Source organism: Hipposideros armiger, unplaced genomic scaffold (assembly GCF_001890085.2).
Source record: "Hipposideros armiger isolate ML-2016 unplaced genomic scaffold, ASM189008v1 scaffold_167, whole genome shotgun sequence".
Classification (NCBI taxonomy): Eukaryota; Metazoa; Chordata; class Mammalia; order Chiroptera; family Hipposideridae; genus Hipposideros; species Hipposideros armiger.
The window spans coordinates 1873807-1895043 of NW_017731517.1; the positions used below are offsets into that span (position 1 = coordinate 1873807).

A 21237-nucleotide genomic window follows, 5' to 3' on the forward strand; every position below is an offset into this window, starting at 1 on the left:
TATATTTAAACCTCGCCACCCTCCATCCTACTAATATAGTTTTCCTTTCTTATGTAATTTGTGGGGTGGGGAGATTACTAAATGCCTTTGCTGTTTGTTTTCTCTATTTGTTATCATCATATCCTTAATTCCCACCCAATGTCCCATAATACTGGGTAATTAAGTCCTCCCTTTTAACAGAGACTTCCAGTCCTCCTTTCTGCAATGTACTGACTTCTAGCATCTAGAGTTCCAGGTGAGAAGTCTGATGGCATTCTGCCTCTCAAACCTTTGCAATAAGTTATTTTTCTTTCTGAAACTATTTGAAGACTGTTTCTTTATCTCTGATGACATGAAATTTCATGACCCCTTGATCCTGTGATCCTTTTTAATTTAGAGCTTTTGGTGCCTAGGCGCATTTCATTGAAAGGAATTTGTTAAATATGTAGACTATGTGACACAACTGTAAGAAGACACAGGGACATTAAAAGCATTAGGAAGGGAAAACACTACAATGATGGTAACAGGTGAATTACTGTCTATGACATCAGATAAATGAAAAGAATTTATCAAGTTCAGAGGACAGGAAAATATGTCTGTTTTCAAAGAAAAGTGGGGAGACACAAAATGGTTCACAGAAAAATGAAAGCATTTCTGTTGAGAACTGAAACATTAGTGAGACAGTGACATGGATGGGTGGCATTTGAGACAAAAAAGGCATGAATAAATGCATGATATCAGGGGGAAAAAAGGATGTATTCAGGGAATATTGACTAGTTCCATTTTAACTACAGCATCGAGATACATGTAGGGAGAATGAGAAGTAGGTATGTAGCTGTTAAGGTTGGCTGAGCATGGAGAACCTCGAGCACCTGTGCTAAGGAGTCTGAAGCTATTATTAAATCTGAAATTACTATTAGATCCAGTTAGCATTTTGCAAATTACAATTTAAAATAAGTAACTTTTAAACAATGCTAGAAGGAGAAATGAATTCAAGTTCAATTTAAAATTAGTAACTATTAAAACAATACTAGAAGGAGAAATGAATTCAGGTTCAACTAACAGTTATGAAAATGGACTTACATATGATTAGATCTTCTTCCTCTATTTGTTTTCTTTCCTATGACTGGAGTGCCAAAATGTTCAGGGTTGGTGAGTGGGAGCTGGTCTAATGTCTGTGGGTAAGAACATAAACCCATCAAAAGTTATTACGTTGCAACTTCTTTTTTCTTTTTAAACCAAATCAGTTTAAGAATATGCTTAGATTTTGAGATAAAATAACTTCTCCCAAGGAATACTAAAATACAACTTTGCTAAAGATAGAAAATTCTTGTTTCAAAGATATTAGAATAAAGATGATTGAGCCCATTACTGAAAACAAAAAGGTAAAAAGAAATTTAGCTATTCTCTCTAGATGACTTCATTATCTATTTGAATGTTGACAGGCTCCTAACAATGATTAAAATACAAAACAAACACAATTCAGTGGAAACACAGATTTGAGAGCTAAGACACCTACCTACCTATATGTAAGGACCTAATTCCTACATTGGTGCCAACTGCTCAAATTTTTCTTTGCACATAGGGAACGATAACATATAAAATAAAATTCTTAATTAGTAACAGAAACAAAATTATCAGAATAAGCATCAACTGCCTGAAAAAAGACTTCATTCAGATAAGCTATATTATTATTTTATAAACATTTTCCACAATAAACCTTTATTAAAGAAAATGTAAAAATTAATTTTTCTACATTTAATATTTAATTTCCCCTTCCTTTTTAAAAATCTGTGGCTCCAATATTGTGCTTAGTATGAAGATATCAATAAATGAACATTTCTTTCTTGTTATCAACTGACAGTTCATGTCAACCCATTTGTCCCTAACCCCATCCAAATATACTGATTTCCAGGCAAGGAGTTGGTTGATTGTTAAAAGCAAAATGAAGAAAAAGGGATCTTGGAACAATTCCCATTGTTTCTCAATAGATCTTCTTAGATTTTTCTCGCTATTATTTCCTGAAAAGATCTTTTATCTTAAAAACTAAGATATTAATCTGTAGATGCTATCCCAACTAACTTAATTCTCTGAATATCAATTCTGATACTATTTCTACTTTTTCTGCATTTTTAAAGATTTTTCCATAGTTGCTATTCCTTTCATCCCTCCAATAAAACCTTTGCTATTACAGATAATTTCATAAACACTAGGCGAACTAAAGACCCCAGGAAAACTGTCAGGATTGAAGTGAGGGTGAGAAACTACTTAGGATAGACTTCTCAAAGTTACAAACCATGCTGTTATATCAAACAGTGCCCGTCAACCTAGATTTAAAGGTTAGATATCTAAATACAAACTAATGCTAATATTTAAAAGGAAATTTTTAACTTTTATTTTTAAAACTGAGATAATTTTGTTGAGACAATGATGAACTAAAATGTGAAAAGGGGAAGCATATTAAGAATCTATTTTGCACAATTCATTAGAATATATGTAAATATATTTAAGGTACATACATATCCAACAACAAAGAATATGGAATAGGATAAGGGTACTAGCCATAAAGCATTAAATACAGAGTAATTCCTTCAAAAGAAAGACAAAAATCAGGACTTTTATGAGGCAAAACCTAATTTTTCAAATTTAGTTTGTAAATTGAGCACTTAAAAAATATTATCTGGAGGCAAAAGCTGGCCCAAATACAATAATATGCCAAACAGAAACTCTCTAGAAGTCATTTGTCATTAACTCCTAATTATGTTTCCCAAGGATGAAAATTTCAAAGTACTACATTTGATAAACAGGGAAAATAAACTAACCTGGATTCACTTTCTGCCAACCTAACGGAAGGATTAAATGCCCCATCTCACTCCCCTAAAATTAAGGCTTCTCTCTTGAAAGCAGAGATTCCTATTACATACTGTGATTTCTATTTTAAGCATCTGCTCATCATTTCACTTGTTATAGGAAAAAACAAATGCAGGATTTCTGAAGAGTTATCTAGGAATCACATACAGGAATTTTCAAATAAACCACAGTCTCTCCTGGGTATGTAATAAAGAGTGAGAACAAGAAGAAACAATATTTCTGTTCCTGGCCTCAATCCACATCCAGGAAGGCAGAAGCACCTTTACCTCAGGTGATACAGGAGGGCAGAATTTGTCTTGTCTTATACCTAAAGAGCAAAAACCAGAGACTCCTTCCTATTATTACAGGTTCAAAAAAAATTCCATAGGCCTAGGGAAAACACATCTATAGCCCTGTTACCTAAAACGCTCTGCAGGAAATGTGGGGCTGGGATTTTTATCTAACCCTTCTTTAGAGTTTTCAATCGTAGGTAGTAAATGCACAGAGAATACCAGCTGATGAAACTACTTCTGGATACTATTCAAATTGTGAATGTTCTATAGAAATACTCACACTCCCCAACAACTTCCTAAGGTGGTTAAGCGATTGTAATGCTGGAATTCAAACTGAAGTTCTATTGTGATGTTTTATGGAAATCTTGAATTTAAGTCTTTGTTTAGGTATGCAGCTTTTTGACGGGATTAGTAACCCTAAAAACTGCCAGTATGATGTGGCTTTTCTCTCAAAGGCCAAAATTATTACTAGTAATAACAATGCTGAGTAATCTTTCCAAAATTAAAATTGTTTTTGGAAAATCATAAATAAAGGGAAAGAATATATAGATGGTAGATTAAATACACTCCTGGCCATGTCTTCACAGAGCTTAATATACTTACAATTTAAAAATATTTTTAGGGGCCGGCCGAGTGACGCGTTGGTTAAGAGCTGGCTTGGGACGCCAGCTCTGAGCAGCAGGACCCCGGTTCGGATCCCACATGGGGGCCAGTGACACTGCCCTCTACAGCTAAGATGGTGAACAACAGCTCGACCTGGAGCTGGGCTGCCGTGAGTCGCCGTCCAGAGGCCGGCGACCGATCTGCCTCATCGGGAAGAGTGCAATGAGAATACCAACATGGGCCAGTGAAGCAACTAGACTGAAGAACAAAATGACAGCAATTTGTCTGTTCCCCTTTCCCCGATTTCCCAGCACTGTTCCCTCCCCCAATTCCCCAATGAAAAATCTTAAAAAAAAAAAATTTTAATTGATTAATACTTTTTCTCCTTCAATAAATAGGTGGTAGGTTACCTAAGGATACATTCAGTATCTTCTTGGCTTACCCTTGTGTCCCCAGTATCTAGCATAGCACCTAGCATATGGGACTGGAGTAAGGAAAAATATGCCAGTATTCCAATCACCCTCTAGCAAAACATAAAGTATAACGTGTATAAACACACACGGTGAAACTGAGCCTCCTGCAAGGCAAGGAGACACTGAGCTACTTTCTCGTACTGCTTCTGCCTTTACACCACAACTGTCTTAGAAACTATTTCAACTTAAAATTCTCCTGCAAAAATAAAATTAGTATTTTAGATATTTCTCTCAATTAAATAAGACACATGCCTTCACTTAACAGATAAAAAAATCAAGTGTTCAAGCCCTCTGTAATCACCAACCTCCTATAATGTACACGTGTTCTCAGGGAAATGAAATTATTTCTAAGAATTACATAAACTCAGAATTCTGTTACTGCATCAGTGTAAGAAGCCAAATTCACTGCATTTGCCTCAAAGCTGTTGTGTATTTTCTATATTTAAACCTTCACAATTAATTCAACAAATATTTATTGAAGGTTTTTGTATAGAAAACACTGCTGGGAAAGGAGAGTCTATCAAGATGACAAAAACATAGCTATTCCCCAAGAAAACTTCAAATCTTATAGGGAAAACAAGTAACCAAAAACACCATAAAATAAGAATGAGCAAAGTGGAAATGCAGTAAAGGATAAAGAGATCAAATGTGGTTACAGAGCTCATGAAAGACATCATGAAGGAGGAAGCATTTCTAGTGGCCTTAAGAAGAGCAGGGCTTCTTCCATATGTTACTTCTATCTGACATTCAATTCAGTATCTAAAATGAGATCTGCTCTGCCTATTCATCCAGTGTGGTCTGGATTGTAGATGGCTAAGGTCTTTGGCCAAAACACAAATAAGTACTAAAATACCATCAATGTGATATATCCAGTATTTCATTGTCTTTACCTTAAACAGCTTTATTATTGAGTTCATGTAATATTATATATCCATAATACATTTAAACCAGTTGTGAGAGTTCATAAGACAATTCTACATATATCATCTCATTTAGCTCTGACAACAATGCTGTCAAGTGAAGCATTATTACTATAGTTATTTTACTATGTAGTGGTCTAACAACTAAGGGATAGGTCTTCTGTTCAAGGTCTCCTGTTCATTTCTACTAAAATGTGACACACTGGATCGGGTCTAAGCATGTCTTTAGAATGTTAACTGTAAGATTTATACATGTGTGGCAGTATAGTATTAAAACACAGGCTTGGGAGCCAAAAAGCCTTAGTTTGAACCAGCTTTGCAACTAATTTACTGAGCTTTGGAAAGTCACTTAATCTTCCTGAGCTTTAGTTTCATATATAAAATGGACATAATAACAGCATCAATCTCACAGATTTGATAAAGATTAAATGGGTTAATATTAGTCATAACTGAGAAACAATGTTTGGTAAATAAGTGATAAATGTTTGTTAAATAAAAAATAAAACTTACTATGATTAAAATAATAAAGCTATTCACTTTCTTTAAGCTAAGTTATTTTTATTCAAGGGGAAAAGTCTGCAAATACACATCTTTCATAAATATTACCTATGGTCACTATAGATACATAGAATTCTGAATCATATGCTTAAAAACTGTCAAATAAATGTGGGTTTCAAAAATATTAAAACAGGACATATGACTTCTTATCTTTTTTCTTAAAGGAGTTGTAATAAGTTTTGTCTATAAGTCTATTATAAAGATTTACACTAACTTGTAATTCTTAAGTTACAGTTTGGCTTTATTTTCCTTCCTTTACCATATTTACCTGTATAAAAAAAAGAAGAAGAAGAGCATGGCTCAGGAAAAAACAAGAAAACAAAGTATGAATCATAACCTGTAAATACCAAGTAGCCTTATGAGGCAGAGAAGTACAGGGAAATGGCAGAATATGAGATAAGGTGAAAAAATAAGCTGGAAATCATAATACAGATTCTGAATTGAAATAGCAATTCAATTACTGAAGGAAAGGAAGCATATTTTCAAAACAAAAAACCCCCACAAAGACTAATTGTTTAATATTAAAATGTTGTCGTCTCCCCCTGCCTCTTACCTCCTCCACCGCAAAACTATTCTAAATAGTGACTAGAGAAAAGAAAAACATGGTTGGGCCCCTCTGTACGTTAATTAATATTTATAGGCTAGATTAGAGAATATAACTCTATAACACTATGTCCATTTCTAAAATTCTAAATAGGCTATTTAGAATTTTATAGCCCATTTTGAATCACAAAACTTTGTGAACCCTCCATAATAACACCTTTCAATTTTAAAGCATGGATTTGGTGCTAGAAAAGTGTTGGTTTGAGAACCAGCTCTGCCCATCAGTTTTATCAACTTTAAGTAGAAGATGTATCTACCTCATAAGGTAAATGTAATAATATATGTAAAGCACTGAACAATGTCCCTGAGAAATATAAGCACTTCATTTATTCATCCAACTAACATTTTTTCAGTTCCTACTCTGTGCCAGGCACTGTTCTAGGAACTGGGAACAAAAAGTGGTAAAGAAGACATACAAAATCCCTGCCCTTTTGACACATTCTAGTAAGGAAGCACATAGTAAACAAATAATTAAGCACATACACATATTTTGATATCAGAGAAAGATACATGCTATAAAGAAAACTAAATCAACCTTACAAAATGAAGAGGAATGGAAGCAATTTTAGAAAGGGCAGTCAGGCAAGGCTTCTTTAAGGAGAGGCTATAATCACGTCAGCTATTACCAGTAGTAGTTAGGGATTGCTTGTGGTATCTACATACATATCATTTAACCATGATGGAGTTTAAGTGGATTACAAATCAGACATCTCTTTTCTACAGTCATTTACAAATTAAGAGTCTATATAAAAGTTGTCTGAAGATAACTGTTAAATAAGCCATTGTTTTCTCTTTGTGGAAAAATGCTAAAATACATTAGACAAAAAAGAATACAGAACCTGGTACTCAAACACAGAGCCTTAAACAGTCTTCACAGATTACACTGTAATGGTATTATGTATTAATTAATTTTCCTGATTATCATATAAGTTGATTGAGGTGAGAAAGCAAAAACTTGCTCCCACCAGTACAAAACATTAGGACAAGTTCATGCATTAAATGATTACTTACTTCACTTTCAGCAAAATGCCTCTCTCCTTTTAGGCACAGTGAAGATCGTCTCAGTGTCTTCTCATCTCCATCATCAAAAACTATGAGAGGAGGTAAAAATGAAAATTATTGAAGGATTTTTCAAAGATTAACATGATGATATAAAATACTGAATTTTCTAAGTGCAAACAGAGCTATTGTTTAAAAAGATTACATTTGAAGTTCATTGTCACATTTTATGTTTTCTATCGGACAATTTCAAATATAGAGTATCTTTTCCAATTTCTAGCAAAAAAGAAATAATATGCCTGAAATGAAAACATCTTCCCTGAAACAGAAAATACCAAATAAAAATAAGCAGTTAGCATTTCAGGAAGAAACTATTTAAATGCTAATTAACTCTTCTCAATGTGGTAAAGGAAAGGCAAAATTTCCTACTGGTAAATACTGACAAAATTACTTAAGAAACAGAAAACAAGAGTACAAATTTATATATTCAGACTGTCCCTAAAAAAATTACTCTTATTTTTATTACTTAAAGCAGGGTTTCTCAACCTCAGCTCTACTAACATTTTGGACCAGATAATTCGTTTTCATGGGAGGCTGTCCTGTGCACCGTAGGGTATTTAATGGCATCCCTGGCATCCAGCCACTAGATGCCAGTAGCTCCCCATTCCCAGGTGTGACAGCCAAAATGTCCCCGGACATTGCCAAATATATTCTGGGTGGCAAATTTGCCTCCTGTTGAAAGCTCTTTATTTAAAAAAGTACTACATGTCCCAGCAAATTTACTGTAAGCTTATATATACAGAATATATGTATATTTTATGACGTAATTTTAGCACATTACTCACAAATCATGGGAAGAGAGTACCTCTACTTTAAATAATGTTGCCGGGCCTTGATTTTAGAAATAGTTTTTGCCTAAGTACCAAACTTAGGTTCTTATACATTATGTGAAACTTTACATTATATGAGAGGATTAATAACTTTAAGTTCATTTTTTTAATGCTATAACTAAAATATTCAACAATAAAAGTGCCACATTTATGAGACTGACAACCACACCTAATTACTATATGGATTTACTATACACAATTGCTCACAGTCTTGTAACGTACATAAAGTAAAATATCTCATGTGTCAAAATCAAATTTTCCCTCTCTCTTCACCTGGTTTTCTCTCATCCCACAAACATATAAACAAAACTCACCTACACTATTTCAAAAGTACCAAATTTTGACAATACTCAGTCATTTTATTAGGTGTTTATTCTCAGTTCTGACGCCATTAATAATAAGAATTATTACCATTTAATAAATAATACTGGAATAACTTGCTATCGATTTGAAAAAAATATATTTGATCATATTTCAGAATGTTCAAAAAAATAAACTGTAGGTAAAGTAAAATGGTATTTGTGAAACAAAAATAAAGCCATAAATTGAAGGTGACACTGGAAAATAAATTTATAACACTGATGGAAGGAAGATCTTAAACTACAAAGGAAAAAGTAACCACAGGTAAACTGACTATGAAAATTGATAGTAGTGGTAAGAATAAAGCAGTATGAGAAAAATACTTGCAACCGAAGTAGCAAAGGTTAACATTCAGAACACATGAAGAACTCACATCCTAAAAATAATAAGAAAATGATAACTATCCCCAAGAGGAAAAGGGGGAGACTGGGGAGACAACATATGTTAGCAATTCAGAAGAGAAAAAATACAAATGAAACGATGTTACCTTCAATAAACATATGAAAAGATATTTAATCTCACTAGTAATCATGGGAGGGGCATATTAAAACAAAAATGAGATACTATTTTGTGCCTAGATAGGCAAAAATTTAGATTACAATCAAATTTCACAAGAGTTGGAAAAACAAGTGCACTCATACACTGTCCATGAGGGTATAAATTAATACAGTCTTTTAGGAAGGTGGTTTTCATTACCTACTGAAGTTAAACAAGTGCAGTTCACTTTGATCTATGCATAGTTTTCAATGCATACACTATGGAAATACTAGAAAAATGTGCATGTACAAAACACATTTAATCCAGCATTTATTGTAATAGCAATAAAACTAAACATCATTAGTAAAAAAAACAAGTTATGGTACATCAAATATTATAAAATATAATATTACAATAAAAACAAATTTCGGGGCTGGTCGAATGGCTCAGTTAGTTAAGAGCGCAAGCTCTGAGCAACAGGGCTGCCGGTTCGATTCCCACATGGGCCAGTGAGCTGTACCCGCGCTGAGCTGCCACTGAGCTGCCAACAGGTGGCAGGATGGCTCAGCTGGTGAGGGCATGTGCTCCTAACAACAAAGTTGCCAGTTCGACTCCCACATGAGATGGTGGGCTATGCCCACACGCAACTAAGGTTGAACTCGGCACCTTGAGCCAAGCTGCCCTGAGCTGCCAACGGCGGCCGGATGGTTCAGTGGTTAGAGCGTGCACTCTTAGCAACAAGGTTTCCAGTTTGACTCCCTCATGGGATGGTGGGCTATGCCCACCTGCAACTAAGATTGAACACAGCACCTTAAGCTGAGTGGCCGTGAGCTGCCAATGGGCGGCAGAATGGCGACTGGACTTGGAGCTGAGCTAGCTGCACCCTCCACAACTATGACTGAAGGACAACAACTTGGCTGTTCCCCTTCCCCAATTCCCCAATAAAATCTTTAAAAAAAAAAAAAAAAAAGAAATTTCTCTGTTGCACAACATGAATATGAATAACACTACGGAAATGTACACTTAAAAATAGTTAAGATGGAAAAAAATTTTCTCTAAGATATACTTTGAAGTAAAAAAAAGCTAGAAATCCAATTCTATAATACATACACTAAATAATTTCTAATTATATGTTATGCACATATAAATGAAACAAAATTTTTAAATATCTGGAGATAAAAACCATTAACAGCAATAACATCTATGGCATTAGGGGAGGAAGTAAATCAAGGAAACTTTACTTTAGTTGTAGCATCTTTGAAAATACATAAAAGAAGATTTATTCCCTTACCTACAGTGTACCAACTCGCATCTGTTAATTTATTGATAACAGCTTCCTGATATGCACCATCAAGATTCTTCACTTCCACAATAGCTCCAACCTAAAGTATTTTTAAAAGTTAGAAAAACTTTTAGACGATAAGTAAACTAAAAACTGGCTTCATTTTTTTTTTAATTGAGTGCATGGTGTAAAGAATAAAATAACTACTGATTTGATTTGTGTTAAGATACTGGCAGTTTTATTCACCTGTGTTTTTATACCATCAGTGAAAATGTCTACATAGTAAAAAGATAAATAATACCTAAGTATTATTATGAAAATGATGTGCCTGTTGTGCCCTAAAAGGGTCTTGGGAACCCCTAAAAATCCTCAGACCACACTCTGAGAACCAGAGCTACTCTGTGTGAAAATTGACTGTCCTTGCCCCATATTATCACTACCTTTTGAAGAAGGCTGGGGAAGGGTAGAGATAATTAAGAAATAGCTCTGAAGTCTCTTTAAGAGTAAGAATGCAACACTAATGACGACCATTTAAAATATTTTCCATTTGGGGAAGAAAATGCTGAGTTACATTTACTGGTCTTTATAACTACATCAACCTAAAGTTTCTGCAGAGCGAAGGAAACTTTCAACAAAAAATGAAAAGGCAACCTCCTAAATGGGAGAAAATATTTGCTAATCAAAAATCTAATAAGGGACCAGCCGAGTGGCTCAGTTAGTTAAGAGCGCGAGCTCTGAGCAACAGGGTCACGGGTTCAATTCCCACATGGGCCTGTGGGCTGCACCCGAGCTGAGCTGCCACTGAGCTGCCAACAGATGACAGGATGGCTCAGCTGGTGAGAGTGCGTGCTCCTAACAACAAGGTTGCCGGGTCTCGACTCCTGCATGGGATGGTGGGCTATGCCCACACACAACTAAGATTGAACACGGCACCTTAAGCTGAGCTGCCCTGAGCTGTGTACAGTCGGTCAGATTGAGCTGCCCTGAGCTGTCTACAGTCGGTCGGATAGTGACTGGACTTGGAGCTGAGCTAGCTGTACCCTCCACAACTAAGATTGAAGGACAACAACTTGGCTATTCCCCTTCCCCAATTCCCCAATAAAATCTTAAAATCTTTTAAAAAAAAATCTAATAAGGGTTAATATCCAAAATATATAAATAACTCACACAACTCCATAGCAAAAAGCAAGAACAACAATAACAAACAATATTATCTGATTAAAAAATGGGCAGAGAATCTGAATAGACATTTTCCCAAAGACACAGATGGCCAACAGGTACATGAAAAGATCATCATCATTAATCATCAGAGAAATGCAAATCAAAACCACAATGAGATATTACCTCATACCTATTAGGATGGCTATTATCAGAAAGAAGTGTCAGCAAGGATGTGGAGAAAAGGGAACCCTTGTGCACTGTTGGTGGGAGTATAAATTGGTGCACCCAACTATGGGAAACATCATGGAGGTTCCTCAAAATATTAAAAATAGTACTGCCACAGGATCCAGCAATTCTGCTTCTCAGTATTTATTCAAAAATGAAAACACTAATTTGAAAACTATATATGCACTCCAATGTTCACTGTAACATTATTTATAATAGTCAAGACATGGAAGCAACCTGTGCCCATCAATAGATGAATGGATAAAGAAAATGTGGTCTATATATAATAATTATTTAGCCATAAAAAGGGAATTCTGAAATTTGTGACAACATAGATGGACCTTGAGAGCATTACATTAAGTGAAATAAATCAGAGAAAGACAAATACTGTTTGATATCACTTAAATGTGGAATCTGAAAAACAAAAACAACAACAAAAAAACAAGCCCATAGATACAGAGATTGGTGGTTTGTGCACTATTTGTGGGAGTGTAAATTGGTGCACACAACTATGGGAAACAGCATGGAGGTTCCTCAAAATATTAAAAATAGAACTGCCATAGGAACACAGATTGGTGATTTGCTAGACAGGGGTTGGTGTAGGTGAAGAGGGTCAAAAGGTACAAACTCCAGGTATAAAATAAAAAATAAGTCATGAGAATGTAATGTACAGCATGGCAACTACAGTAAACGACACTGTAAAGCATATTTGAAAGTTGTTAGCAGAGTAAAATTTAATAGTCCTTGTCACAAGAAAAAATAACGTTTTAACTATGGCTGTTAACTAGACTTATTGTAGTGATCAGTTTGTAATGTATACATATATAGAATCATTATGTTGTTCACCTGAAACTAATACAATGTTATATGTCAATTATACCTCAATAAAAATAAAATGAACATAGTTTTTATAGTGATAACTAAGTAAACTTGTTCAGAGAAGAAACTGTTAGTCCCACACAATGCCCAAGAAGGAGAAGGAAAATCTGGAGAATTAACAGAACTTTCATTAAATGACTACAGTCAATAAATACACAGTACAATTTTTAAATTTAATACTCAAGTGGTCTAGGTATTATTTTTATGTAAACTCATTAAAAATAAATTTAGATAAAATACCATCACTTATTTCCTCTAAGAGAAACATTTGTCCAAATACTGACACTTTCTATCAACTGATGGAAATGAAATCTACAAAGTATATTAGGGACCAATTCAAAATCTATAGTATACAAAAAAGTCTATAAGCAAGAGAAGTATTTTAACAATCTTGAGACCAAAATTTAACATGCTTGCCTATGTCAAAATCAAAATGGTCCTAAGCACTAATCACAAATAAAAACAATTGTAATAAAATAAGAAAAACCAAACAAGCAAAATAAACCAACTATGCCACTTTTAAAGAGGCTGGAACAGTAGAAGAGAAAGATACTTGACGACATAAAGCAGTTGCTTTTTCTATCCCTTCCCACACTGAAGTTTTTTTTGTAGTTGGTACCAGCTGGCCTGTGTCAGGTAAACAGGGTAGTGAGGCAGTGAAGAGCTATGCTTATGAGGTAAAAACACAAATGAGGCATGGAGGTGTATGTGTTCTGAACATTCAGAGGGCACAATGCTTCAATTATAGGCTGTGAGTTTATCAGAGGTTTGGTTCTGCCATTATTGGCTGCAAGACCTTGGCCAGATTACTTTACCTCCTTCAGTTTCCTCTTCTATAAAGAGCTATTATGAGGATTATGTAAGATAATATGTGCAAAAGACATAGCACAATACTAGCACATACTAAGTGCTAAATAAATGGTGGCTAATGTTGTATTATAAGTGTACATGTTTTTGTCCTTTTGTCCCTGCAAGTGATGACCTTATGCATGTAACATTAAAGATGTCACCTACAAAACAGAAATGGTGGAAAGTAATTTTCATAAGGCAAGACAAAAAAAAAAAACCTCACAAGCTTTAGTCCTCCACAGTACCTACTCTATATGCAAGGTACCAATGCCCGACCGATCCAATTAAAAGTTTTAAAATCAACCACAAACAAAACTGGCAGATAACAAATCTATCTACATCTCAGAAAAGAACAGCTTCATCAGTAAATGAGTTTTTTTGCATCCAATGTTTGTTTCTTCAATTCCGTTAATTAGCATTTCTTAAAATTTACCCAGCCAAGCCAATATCCATTTTCAGGCATTGAAAGGGCCAAGGGGCACATAGTGGCTACCCACACATTCCCATTAGCTTGCTCACTAGCAGAAAGTAAAGCAGCAGTTATTTCACCAGCCAATGAGGAAAAACGAATGCAAAGAAATCAAACTATCTGTATGTATGAACATGTTCATCACTTATAACTGCCTAATGACACCCAAAATTTCATCTGCCAGAAGTTGCTTCAAAGAATTACAAGCTCTGAGGGTTATGTTTTTGTTTTTCCTCACTTTTCATATCATCATGAAACTCACATCACTTAATCTTAACGATGTAGGTGAAGTACATAACCTACTAATTCAGAAAATCCAGCATTTTAATAAGTGAAACATGGTGAGACTGAAACAGATGAGTAAATAAAAAGCAGTCAATACACTTCCTTGATGTTCATTTCATCTCTGAACACAGTTAGGTTTTACTATCCTATCAGGTTTTAATGAACATTAAACATACTTTTTTCTGTAGGTCTCGTTAGAGAGAATTACATATTTATCAACTCAATAACAAAATGGCCAATGAATTAAAAAAAAATGACCAAGCATAATTATTGAAGCATTGGAATTAATAAGGAATAAATAAATGAATTACCTTTAGTGGACCCTTTATGTGGTCATCCTGAACTTCCACTGTTGAAGAATCATGTCTAAATGTTACCTAGAGATTATAAATTTAATTAGTCACGCACACACAAAAATCAAGCAACACAAGCTCATCAATACATGAATTCATTGTTATCATACGTAATCTAAACAGCTGCCTATTTTATATAAAATCTCAATCCCTAAGCAGATTAACTGAAAATTTTATTCAAACAGACTAAATTACTTGATGTTTCACATATCGTACTTTATTCAATACTTTTAGTTACTGTATTAGTTTAGTTGTGTAATTTCTTTTCCTAAAACATGAGACAAAAACAGGTGGTGATCTCAGGCTGTTAGGCACCACAGTTGACTCCGGAACAACACTGGGGGTTGGCGCACTGACCCCGAGGCACAGCTGAAAATCCATATAACTTTTGACTCCCTCAAAACTTCATTAACAGCCTACTATTGACCAGAAGCCTTAGCAATAACACAGTCGATTAACACAAATTTTATATGTTATATGTATTATATATTATATTCTTACAATAAAGGAGGTTAGCGAAAATGTTAAGAAAAATCATTAAAAAAAATATTTACAGTATTTATTGAAAAAAACGTGTGTGAAAGTATACCTGTGCAGTTCAAACCCATGCTATTCAAGGGTCAACTGGATATAGCATTTTGTAAAGGCCTAGCTTGATAATAAGCCATAGGAACAAACATTCAATGAGCGCTAAGCATCAGGCTCAAGCATTCCAACATATAATCTTCACAATAACCTTATTAAGTAGGTATGACTGTTCCCATTTTGATGGTAAGAAAACTGAAGAAAAAAGTATTAACTAACTGGTCCGAGATCCCAGAACTAGAACATGGTAGAGATGAAATTCAAACTCAGACTGTCTGGCTGCAGAACTTTACTATACTCTGTATCAGTATAGAAATCAGAGAATGGGAAACCAGACATGAGGAGAATAAGTTAAAATAAAGGGTTCAAGTTTAAATATTTAATTAGTTGGTGAAAAACAAGACAGTTTCCAGTATTTGGTACAGAAAGAGTTGCTTTCCCCTACACAAAGCAAGACTTTTTACAGGGACTAGACCATTAACATGGTCTCATCAGATGTGTATGGTAATCAATTTAGGCTCCAGGCTCACACACCAGCTGTGAAAGGAAATGTCCTGTACTCACAGCACCACAGGCTTTTCTGTTTCACAAAAGCACCAGGACACTTTTACTTAAATTGTGTTTAAGCATCTGTGTCACTCACTTAGACTGTAGGCCATTTAAGGATGGAGATCAGGTCTTTAACATTCGAGTTTCAATACCTAGTATAGTTCTTAGCATATAGTAAATGCTCAATAAATGAAAACTGGTGGGGAAGAAGTATGTCAACAAATTGTTGCAAAATTTATTGACTCTGAATCAAAAACAAGTAATGCTGGTATTGAAATATACCACCAGGGCCGGCTGAGTGGCGCATTGGTTAAGAGCTGGCTTGGAATGCCAGAGGGCCCCCGGTTGGGATCCCACATATGAGGGCCAGTGACACTGCCCTCTACAGCTAAGATGCTGAACAACAGCTCAACCTGGAGCTGGGCTGCCATGAGTCGCCGGCGACGGCGTAGGCTGCAGCCCCTGTGGCAGTGGGTTGCCATGGGCTACCGTGCGTAGCCAGCAGCCAGCGTGAACGGCCAGCAGCTGCAGTGAGCGGCCGTCCAGAAGCCAGCGACTGATCTGCCTCGCCCGGGAAGAGCACAATGATAATACCAACATGGGCCAGTGAAGCAACGTCCTCCACAACTAGACTGAAGAACAAAAGGACAGCAACTTGTCTGTTTCCCTTCCCCCAATTCCCCAGTGCTGTTCCCATCCCCCAATTCCCCAATAAAAATATCTTTAAAAAAAAAAGAAGAAATATACCACCAATTGGTAGTAACAAAATAGTCACAGGGATGTGAAATATAGCATGGGGATTATAATCAATAATGCTGTCAAGATTATGTAGGGTGCAAGATGGGTACTGGATTTATCGGGGGGGATCACTTCATAGATTATGTGTAGATGCCTGACCACTGTGCTGTACACCTGAAGCTGATACAGAATAATATTGAATGTCAACTATAATTAAATACACATACACTATACACACACACACCGGATGTAAAGTACAGCATAGGGAACATAGTCAGTGATATTGTAATAGTTATATATGATGTCAGAGGGGTAGTGGAGACTTGGGGGGGTATCGCTTTGTGAGGGGTGTAAATGTCCTATCATTATGTTGTTTTGTACACCTGAAACTAATTAAAGACTTTTTTTTAAAAGGAAATATACCACCGTATCTGTGGAGAAAATCATTAACTTTGAATTATAAACAGATTTTAGAGCAGCCAAGAAAAATTAACAGTAAGTTTTAAATACCCATTATTTATAAGGCACAAGAATATCAACAGAGGCAGTAGAGACTAACAGTTTTCTTCCTTTTATTAATAACAAGAATTGGCAGAACTGTTACATGTTTTTTAGCTGAGTTTTTTAGTTTTACACAGAGACACCCAGCTGAGATTGCAAGTCAGGGCTAAAATCCAGTCTGTGCTCTGCAGACCAAAGCATGGGTCCTGGAGCAACACTACTCCTGCCCAAAGGGAACACCTTTTTCTAACTGGTACACTTTGCTTACCTGTACGTCAAACTCTGCTAAGAAGGCTCGGCCAGGAGGGAGGGCTTTTGTCTAATTCACACTAAGATGTTACATGTGCTAGCAGTAGCCCTCTGTCTGGAAGAGTGAGAAAATTGATAAAAAGCTTTCTCTTCATCTCTAAGATAGTACTGGCAAAAAAAAAAAAATGAGTGCTCAGGGAACACCAGTGTGTGAATTCAAAACAGGAAATGCCACTATAAGAGCACTGTAACAGTTACCCACATAACCAAATCATAAAAGAACTCAAAGGCACCACGCACTCGAAAACTGAAGGTAGGGTGGGGCCAAAACTAGCATCCTGCAGGTTTACCCTTAAAGGACTTATTATTACAATGGTTCTCAACTAGGAATCATCCAGGAAGTTGGGTTTTTTTGGTAAAAACACAATCATGCATAAGGAAGGAAGGAATGTAGGCATATATAGGCATGGAAAAAACTCCAGAAGAGACTGTGCTTCTCTCCACTGGAAGTACACCTCTGTGGTCTGTTTAATATCTGGAGATATTTAAACCAATTTTAATCTGGATTAGGAATCCCTTGAGGACAGAGATCAGGTCATCCTCATATTCCCACCATCCCCGTCTAATAGTGTACCGTGCACAGTTTGCCACTCAATAAATAACTGACAAATGAATAAATATCTACTTTCAAATATTTCATTTGTCCCATAGTTTTCAATACTGATAATTTAGTAAAATGTAAACAATTACATTTCTTTTTATGTATTACCTGAGACAAAACACAATATTTTAGATTTTTCAAGAAAGGTAAAGGATAAGGAATCAACTAGATCTACCATATTTAATTATCTAAGATACAATCAATTGTAAACCACATCTCGATTTCATGGTTAAAATGGGGGGGTGTTTTAAAATTAATGAACTATGATAATTCCTATTCTGTCACTAATTTGCTATAATAATGGCCTTGGAGAAATCACTAACCCTTTATGAGACTCAGTTTTTTTACAATAAAATTAAGCAATTAAACTACACGACTTCTAGGGTCCTTTCCAGCTCTAAAAGGCTAACAAAAACAATACAACGTCTATAGTGAAATTGCATTCAAAAAACCAACTGTACTAATCTAATTTCATTACAATTGGAATACTCTAAAATGACAAACAATGCTTTGTTTCCAGGTATTTTAAAAACCATTACTCCCAGAAATTAAACTCACCTTGCAGAAAAAAAATTCTTACATACATTTGCCAATTTTAAATATCAAATACTGAACATATAATTCATAAAATCTACATATACTGTACCTTGACTTTGACAAGTCTTTTTGCTGTCTTGATCTTGGCTTCACAAAAGGCTCCTCTGTATTTAGCACTCACGTCAGTGCCCACTGTCAAATAGGGAGGCTCATCAAGGGCCTAAAAATGCAAACAAATTAGATTTAAACTCTAATTCTTTCCCACAATCAGACCCCAGATGGCATGTCTAACCCTGTTACAATTTGTTAACAACAATGTATAAAATACTCTAACTTAAAAGTAAGTAAAATATATATCATAAAGTTTATTTAAATGTACCAAACTTACATCATGTAAAATATAAAGGCATCTTTTTCTCTCTACAAAATACACAAAAATACACATGGTCCATAATATGAATTAGCTCAATCACAAGTCTACTATTCCATCCACTCCTCCATCTGCCATCCATTTAAATATTTATTTACTATGTGACCACTCAGAAGGCAGATCCCTAAATCTCCAAGTTGGAGAAAATTTCTTTTAATATTTAGGCTGTATCTTGGCAGCCTCCCATATTCAGAATAACTTTATTATACACCTACCTAGAGAAGTCTAAGAGACAATGGCATAAAGGGGGTGGGGGGAGGAGGGGAGAATCATTTGTATTCAAACAACTGGAGAAAACTATATTAAGAAATCCGATCTGGGAAGTCGCAAATAAAAATTTGCCAAAATTGCTAATGCTTTGGGGCACGGTTTCGCTGTTTATTTACTGTTCTGCGTTAAATAATATTTTAAGTTCCCCCACTTGTGATTTAGTTTTTAATAATCTTAATATAGCTGCTCTGACTTTTTACAATCAGGTATATTTCTGCATTGGATCTGTATTTCTAAGGAGTTCTGCTTATATTAATTCCATAGCCAAAGAAAAATTATGTAAGTAGCTAAAGTGTTTTACAAGAAATATTAATATCCCAAGATGTTCCATCAAAAAAGAAAAGGAAGGAGGAATTTGGAGAAATCAGTTTATTGAGTTAACTCCCACTCTGCCTCATCATTTCTCAATCTGTTTGTCCAAAGAACTTTTTATTTCTCCTATTAACATTTATTATCATCCTGCAGAAATTCCATGAAACATAAAGTGAAAAATGCTGTTTTACAGCAAAGAATAATGAAAGTATCAATTTCATTTGGATCTGAAAATAAATTCATCCCTAATAGTTGTGGCTAATATCTCAAAAAAAAAATTCTAATGCTACTACAAAAGTGCCCATAATTACATCAAATAATTTTAATAACTTTTTTTTAAAGGTGAGGAAATATCACATAAACCAAGACAAGGATGCTAGCTAAAACTATCAGGCTGACTTTCTTAATGGCTTTCTATGTATTTTATGAAATGTATAAAAAAAGGAATTCAAAACATATCAAGTATATGATTTTAAAAATTCACTTAGGAAAATGCCTATATTCCAATTCATTTATGCCATAAGAGAAGTATATCTCATAGAAAGATGATGTCTGCATTACTACTTTTCAAATTTGTTGATACCATTAACTACAATTGTAACTTTGCACTGCTCTTGCACCTAAAGTTAATAAAAATGCATTTCTACTTTACCTACCTGTGCCTTAGCCCTTAAAATATAATTTCCTTGGTCAAAATTTTGGTTAAATTCCAGATAAGCTAGTGGCTTTATTTTACCAAGATTATAAAAAGGACTCACCTCACTTCACCCCCAAAATTTAAAAGATATCAATTCACTTTGTGGTTCAATTGGTATTACATGTTATTGCTCGAAAAGCCCAAATGGTGGGGCAGTCTTCATGACCATGGCTCATTATGGTCCACAACTTGCAACCTCTCCCATTAACACATCCTGCACCTTATTAACCAGTACAATTTTATTTTCATACACAAGTATTACAGTTAAGTGGAAACTGATGAGGATCCAGAAATTGCAAAATATAGAACAAGCAATCAACTAAAAGTTGCACATTTATGCCTACTCAGGAGCAAATAAATAAGTGATAAGCTTTTTAGATATTTTTATTATAGAGAATTTTTAACAAAAAGGGAATAGAATAGTAACATATTTAGACTACTAGTATACAGAAACCCAGTTACATCTTCTTTTCATTAATATTCATATTAAACACTGGCAACATTCCAACTACAGCAAACTATAAATATGTTTATTGAGGAGACTTACTCAACTTGAATTGAGAGACACGATTTTTTTCCCTCCAAACTAAGCCCATCCCACATCCTTACCAACATATCCATGTTGACAAAAAAGAGTAATAATTACCTCAAATATTGTGAGGGCAAATTATTATTTAAGGGTAATATTTTCCTTCCTTCCAGTTAGAACACATGAGAAGGAATTAGCAAGGCATATAAAGAAAATGTCTATTAGAAAAACACTTGTGAAGAGAAACCGAAGTATAATAAAAACTTGCTAAAACTTAGATTGTTAGAGCAGTGCTAATTTGTTAAAAGAGCATATGCAAAGCAAACATCTATGTTCTGATCTTATTTCTGCCTCTATTATTATTATTTTTTTTGCATCATTTTAGGTAAGTTACTTTTCTGTTCCTAAATTCTCATCACTAGGTGATATAATAATTATTGTTCTGTATACATTTGTTTAACAAGCCTATATAGCAAAGCATTGTGGTTACAAGGATGGTCAGAATGGGAAATCTGAAAACACATAATCATCTAGATCAGCGGTTCTCAACCTTCCTAATGCTGTGACCCCTTAATACAGTTCATGTTGTGGTGACCCCCAACCATAAAATTATTTTCGTTGCTACTCTATAACTGTAATTTTGCTACTGTTATGAATCATAATGTAAATAT

At 34.9% G+C, this 21237-nt stretch overlaps 1 protein-coding gene across 5 annotated transcripts in view; it reads right to left on the reverse strand.

The window, feature by feature from the left end:
* The window catches only part of ARID4B (AT-rich interaction domain 4B), a 137736-nt gene that overhangs the window by 63229 nt on the left and 53270 nt on the right, over window positions 1-21237 (reverse strand). For all 5 annotated transcript variants that reach the window (XR_002125080.1, XM_019651826.1, XM_019651823.1 and 2 more), the window contains exons 3-7: window positions 18438-18548; window positions 14467-14532; window positions 10297-10387; window positions 7291-7370; window positions 1063-1154 (exon numbers count right to left, since the gene is read on the reverse strand). Coding sequence is in view for 4 of the 5 variants with exons in the window: in XM_019651826.1 (XP_019507371.1) it covers window positions 1063-1154; window positions 7291-7370; window positions 10297-10387; window positions 14467-14532; window positions 18438-18548 (440 nt within the window). In the remaining variant the exon portion in view is untranslated. The remainder of the gene's footprint in view (window positions 1-1062; window positions 1155-7290; window positions 7371-10296; window positions 10388-14466; window positions 14533-18437; window positions 18549-21237) is intronic.